Source organism: Cyprinus carpio, chromosome A3 (assembly GCF_018340385.1).
Source record: "Cyprinus carpio isolate SPL01 chromosome A3, ASM1834038v1, whole genome shotgun sequence".
In the NCBI taxonomy this organism is placed as follows: Eukaryota; Metazoa; Chordata; class Actinopteri; order Cypriniformes; family Cyprinidae; genus Cyprinus; species Cyprinus carpio.
This window is the reverse complement of record NC_056574.1, coordinates 11,128,528-11,135,163: the sequence shown is the minus strand read 5'-3', so window position 1 is coordinate 11,135,163 and position 6,636 is coordinate 11,128,528. Positions and strand designations below refer to the sequence as shown.

At 37.9% G+C, this 6,636-nt stretch overlaps 1 protein-coding gene across 5 annotated transcripts in view; it reads left to right on the top strand.

Annotated features, from left to right (window-relative positions):
* Positions 1-112: 112 nt before the first annotated feature.
* prkar1b (protein kinase, cAMP-dependent, regulatory, type I, beta) overlaps positions 113-6,636 on the top strand; it is a 52,937-nt gene continuing 46,413 nt past the window's right edge. Inside the window, exons 1-3 of one of the 5 annotated variants that reach the window (XM_042718134.1) lie at positions 113-285; positions 862-1,049; positions 5,930-6,100. In XM_042718134.1, the coding sequence (XP_042574068.1) occupies positions 876-1,049; positions 5,930-6,100 (345 nt within the window). In that variant the 5' untranslated portion in view covers positions 113-285; positions 862-875. Of the gene's footprint in view, positions 286-447; positions 631-858; positions 1,050-5,929; positions 6,101-6,636 lie in introns of those variants that run through there. The other 4 variants (XM_042718129.1, XM_042718106.1, XM_042718114.1 and 1 more) reach the window with 4 other exon arrangements.

Here is a 6,636-nt window from a genome sequence, read left to right as displayed (position 1 = left end):
GCATGCGCGCTATTCTGCGTGACGCACAGAGCCGCAATGACGCGGATTGGCTGCAGCAGCGTATCATGGGGAAATAAAAAAAGATTCTAAAATAAAACATATCAGTCTCAGCCCATCAGCATCCAACGTAACAGTTATGTGACTTTTTTGATCTTTTAAATTACGTATTTATTGAAGAGTAGCCTTCTAATGTCAGCGTCCAATCGGGAGGCGGATTGACGTCATGCAGCAGGACCAAACAAGCAGCATCCCGGAGCGCGAGCCTTGCATCTCCGCCTCATAACGGTAAGACAAATTAACACCAAACACTGTGACACACGCCACGGTTTTTTTCTTTTTTTTTTTTTGCTTGATATACCCACAGATGCGGGTTTCAAGATAATAAATATAAAAAAACAATCATTCACAAAAGCGTAAACAATTTAGAAGCGAATAAGCTGCGATAAAAGCGTAAACAGGTGATCACTTGAGTAATGCGCGAGCGCTCCGCCGACACACCGACGCTTCGTTCTTCACGCACGACTGAATGCGGTATCGGTTTCGTAAACTCATAGGTTGAAATTGCGGATTAAAGCTTCAGTTGCCGGTGGTTTTTGGATGGTTGATGTGAATCAATGGCGGAAGTGAAATGTAAATGTGTAACATAGTGAAGAATGGCCTGTGTTATAGTCATAATGTCAATCTGTATCTATCTAGGCACTGTGTTTGTGTATTTGTATTGACAGTGCATACATGCATATTGAATAAATTGTGGATTTCATTAGTCAGTCAGCAGGCAAGCTTATTATTTAAGACACACAGACTTAAACAAAGAATATCTCTCTTCATTCCCCCCCCATTCACTCTTTTCTCCTGCAGCAGTGATAGAAGATAAGATGGCCACCTCCTCCTCCAATCTGGAAGAAGACGAAAGTCTGAAAGGCTGCGAGGTTTTCGTGCAGAAACACAACATCCAGCAGATCCTGAAAGAGTGCATCGTCAACCTGTGCATCGCCAAGCCCGAGCGGCCCATGAAGTTCCTGCGGGAACACTTCGAGAAGCTGGAGAAGGTGCGTTACTCTTTACTCTATTTGCTCTGCTGGTGGTTGTATTTGTAGAAGTCGTGCATTTGCATCGAAAAGGATGATGGTTAGGGATCTGGGATGTCGCTTCATTTCCGTGGAGCTGGAGAAGCCGAGCTGGAGAATTATTGAGATCACTGCCGTCCCGTTTGGCCTGGCACTTAACCTCCGGGGGGATTGTTCCTGTAATAAATGTACTGTATATTGCTTTGGAAAAAAGTCTGGCTGAATGCACTGTTAATAAACATCTTCTCCTTCTTTCAAACTTCCACGATCATTAACTGTCTTTGTACTAGTGCTCACAGTGAGGTTGATGTTCTTTTTGTGTCTTAATTATTGACAAGCGCAGCACAATAGATGGAAAGAACTAATTGCAGGTTTTGGATCGAGAAATCATTGGTTTCCATAGTGCTCCTTTGATCGGTTTCTTTAGCAGTTGCTGATTGTGTGAAATGAGTAGACGCTACACTTATGTACTATATCAGGATCTGTGAAAAATCTATAAAGTTTGTTTGCAAGTTTTGAAATGGATTTTGGATTTAGTTGGGCTTTACAGTAACCAAGCATGCAACTCATTATATTCAATCTACAGTGATTCTCAACCTTTTTGACTCCGAGGCCCCACACTGTCCATAACAATATTCAAAGGTTTTAGGATAATGATTTTTTAAAAATGGCTTACTCACTATTTCTATCTGATTAGATATTTTAGAGCTTATCATAAATACAAAAATGTACTCATTACATAGCATTTTAAGGATTTTTTAAATATATTTTCATGACTTTTCCAGGTCTAGAAATTACACTTTTCAAATTAATTCAAATTAAAATCAATTTAAGTCTTCTTGAGGCCCCCTGGTTGAGAAACACTGATGTAGAATAATGACTTTTTGCTGTATTCTCCCTATTTTTAATATAGTTGGTTAAATTACATTTTAAGAGGTACTTAGTACACCATTGTCCTGTTTCATTATGTTTTAATTATTTATTAAGACAATACCTGTTAAAATCTTGGCTAATTAGTAGTGTGAGCTAAGGCAAGTATAACTGTTAAGATATTATTTATCTACATTTATATATAACCAATCATATACAACAGTTTTTGCCTGGAGGACAATAAAACAGAATATCGTACTTATGACTGATTTGAGTGAGCAAGTTTTCAACTAAACAAAACACCCAGAACACCATAGCAACCACCCAGCAACCAGCTTAAAACCAAGAAATTCTAGAAGTCCTTCAGTGTTGAAAATAAATGTTGAAAACAGTTGTGCCGCATAATAGTTGTTGCAGAAACTGTGAAAGTTTCTACAAAAGACTCTCTTGAAAGTTCAAAAGAACAGCATTCTTCTTTAATCTGCTTTTTTCTTTAAATCACAAGTTTTAGTAAATTTATTGCATCCTTGCTGAATAAAAGTATTAATTTCTTTCAAAAAACACACAAAAACACACACACACACACACACACACACACACACACAGACCCCAGACGGTAGAGTACTTTATGTAAGAGGAACTTTAATCAGCCGCAATTGTTTAGAACTATAATCAACATTCCTGTACCCCTCAATAAATAATTAGGAGGCATGCTGATGCTTTTTGATGTCGTTGCCCAATCTCAGACTCTGTGTACCGACCGTATGAAAGTCACAGCAGTCATTCGTTTAGCTGGAGGTGCCAGCAACTAAACATCTTCTTTGATCATGTGCTCCAGGAACAACAGGCTTTTTCATACTGGCAGACGCTCTGGGCTCGGGCTTTTGTTAGGAATGCGTTTCTGCTGAGCTACTGTTGGTTTAGGTAGAGCATCAAACAGCCGAAGGGATTGTGTATTCATAAGACACGATCAGATGGGCTGATACGTCTGTCCTGGTCTTCTCCTCGTGATGATAGCTTGTGTTTTTGGGGTTGTTTAGTGTCCTCGTAGATTGAGCTGCTGGGTGAATGATGTTTACTGACCCACTTGCGTTTCAGTCATAAATGGGGTTTAACTGCTCACACATTCTCTCTGTCTGGCAACTTCTGTTCATTTAGAAAGATGAAAATCCATGGGCTGCTAAAGGATGTACACCCTTAACACTGTGTTTGTCCTCTTTTCTGAATGTTGTGTCTATAAAATCTGTGCCGGATTAAAATCTTTATGTAGGGCACAAGGCAACACGAGGAGAATTTTTTAAGGAGAAATAGAAATTTACTGATGTTACTAAGGGATGCAAGATTCTTAGTGAAAGATTTTCATGTCAGCCTGACCAATATTTGGCTGATTTGAGATTAGCATCAGCTAATAACGTGTCCTCTTGCTTATGTACCAGTAGCATACTAATGCCAGTATATGGAGGTTAGCCATAAATATGGCCTATTTTAGCCCAAAGATACACTACCAATCAAAAGTTTGGGTTTTTTAACTTTTTTTTTTTTTTAAATAGATAAATACTTTTGTTTGTGTGTGTTTGTGGTGGGTTTGCTCTCATATTATGCATTTTTATAAATACAACTATACACATCTTATACAAATGATTTTAATGGGCATATCGTCTTAAATGCCTTCTGATTTCACAGATTTCAGAGTACATTTGGACTCTTTCTGTGTTATTTCATAGACAGGCCTGTTGATGGCTGTCTAAAGCTTTGGAGAGAAAGCATGTGTGTGTTTTGTGTGCATTTGTGTGTGTGTGTGCTTGTGAGTGTGTGTGTGTGTGTGGCCTGTGCCCAGCTGTTCCTTTGCATCTGCCTGCCTTCACTTTGGTATTTGTGCCTTGGGATGTTTCAGAGGAAGACCATTTTACAAACACTTTATCCTTTTAAATCCTGTAAAAGTTTTAATTGTGGAATTAGACTGATATCAGATTTATAGGGGCCAGAATACTATAGAGCAGAGGTTGCCAAAATTTTTACCATTAAAGGGGTCATATGATGCGATTTCAATTTTTTTTCAAATCAAATAAAGAAGATCTGTAAAGTTGCAAAGACTAAAGTCTCAAATCCAAAGAGTTATTCTTTATAAAAGTTAACACTCGTCCACACCCCCCTGAAACGGCTAGTTCTAACTGGAAATACATCAACTTTGCACTGTGGATTGTAGAATGGGCTTTCACCGTGGACGAGCGGCATCCAGCACGGGGTCGTCACATGTGGTTGCTGCAAGCACAAGATATGCTCCTTCATAGAATCTGCCTCAAGCCGCCCGCCTCTGCTCACTCAAGCCGGCCGCGGCTCACTCTAGGCCTCCGGCCTCTGCTCACTCAAGGCCGCGGTGTGTGACGCTGTTCCGTTGAGAAAGCAAAACTACTTTGTTTGGCCCTTTCAAAAGAAGACACGACACGAAATCATGTTTATATCACGTTTATAATGGGTTTTATGTTTATGTCTCGTCGCTCCAGACGGACAAGGCATCACAATATGTTAAGAGGCGTAACATTTCCGTCTCATGCTTGAGGCATTCGGCCAATCACAATGCGCTGGATAGCTGGCCAATCACAGCACACCTCTTTTCAGAGAGATAAGCCTTGTTAAAATCGATGCGTTTCAGAAAGGCAGGGCGTAGAAGAGAAACAATAATGTACAGTATGTGGAAAATAATGTGTTTTTTTTAACCTTAAACTGCGTAAACACATTTCATTACACCAAATACATAAAATAAAGTTCTTTTTAGCAGCATCATATGACCCCTTTAAGGAACTTTAATGAGAACTGTGGGTTGAAAATAACTGGTGCACAATATCCAAATATATTATATGTGAAATGCAAAATGTTGAAAAAAATAAAAATAAAATAAATAAATAAATAAAAAATAAATAAATAAAATTAATTAATATTCTCTACATGTTAAAGGAAAAATAAAACAATAAAACAAACAAAAAAAAAAAATTTAGACAAAAAGGATAAATTGGAAATGAAGATACCCCTCAGTGGCATGTTTTTTTTCTTCCTATTTTTCCCTCAGACTCTTGTGATATAGCATGGTGCATAACTTAAATATATGTAGGACAGAAAAGGTTTGACACTCAAAAATGTCACTTTATCCTTTTCTGCAGATAAAATGTGTAAATAGCCATTCAGCATTGCAGTAAAATTTTGCCTAAATTTGCCTAAACTGTTACAGAACATTAAAACTATTATAACAGTCTTCACATTAACCCACTATAATGAGTATCACATTTAGCTGTGACTTTAATATTGCATATAGTATAGTAATATAGTGATATATCTGTCAATACCAGCTCTCTGTTTGAATGAGAGATATCAGTTATTTTATGTAAATGACTAGATAAATGACTAAAACATTTGGTTGTTTTATATACAGTATACATACTTTATGTGTCTGTCATACAGTATGTAACGAATATGATAAGGGGTCAGTGTTTTTCTGTTTTTCACCCCATATATAAAGTAATTGTATAGTACAGTATGACTCTGTGTAGAGCCTACCCTCTCTGACTAGTACACATCTTGTTGTCACACACACACACACACACACACAAACACACACACACACACACACACACACACACACACACACACACACACACACACACACACACACACACACACACACACACATCATTTGTGCTGTGGCATGCAGCTTTATTGTTCTTCCCTCTTTCACTGTCTCTCTCTGGCTCTGCCAGTGAAATCTCAGTGCTGTTGTGTCTGCTTTCTGTGCTCACAGTAGGTTTTAGTCTTTTAGATTTTATGATCTGTAATCGTGATTTGTAATGGTAGCTTCACCCTCTTAGTGTCCACTGTTTTAACTCTGCACAAGTGTCCTGTGCGATGGAAATGAAAATCCAGATGGTCTCAACAACCCTCTCGATGTTTTCAGATGGATGTTTTTAATCTTACGTATCATTCACTTCCTCTCTCCACAGGAAGAATGCAAGCAGATCATGGCCCGTCAGAAGTCCAACTCACAGTCGGACTCTCACGATGATGAAGTGTCTCCTCCTCCTCCAAACCCGGTGGTGAAGGCCCGGCGCCGGAGAGGTGGGGTCAGTGCTGAGGTCTACACAGAGGAGGATGCCGTCAGCTACGTCAGAAAGGTTAGTTTGGATTATATAGCCATTGTGGTTCTGAATAAAACGGCAGTTAAATTTGCATTATTTTCCAGTACGCTTTTTAGGACGTTTTGGATTTGTCTCAGTCGCCCCATCAGTAACAGGCCAGATTCACTGCTCTGATTTCACATAGGTTTTTCAGTATAGACATTCACATCACATCTGACTTACATAATATGATTTTTCTGAGTGAAACAGAATATTGAGCAGGAAGTAACACAGGACTGGATTTTATTCAGTGGGATTTGATTGAATGGTTAGGTTGTATTATTATTGGTTAATATTGTTTAATTTATTGATTTATTTTTCTTTAGAATAACATGCACTGATGAATAGTACACAATAATAGGAACATTTTAAAGTAATTTAGTAATTAAAGTTGTTTACATTTTATGCAAACAAGGTTTAATGTTTTTTAGTATTATATACATACAATTACAATAGTTATTAAGTTATATTTATTATACTACTATATATTTAATATTTTCAGTTTTCATTTAATTTTTTTTGTTTAACATTTC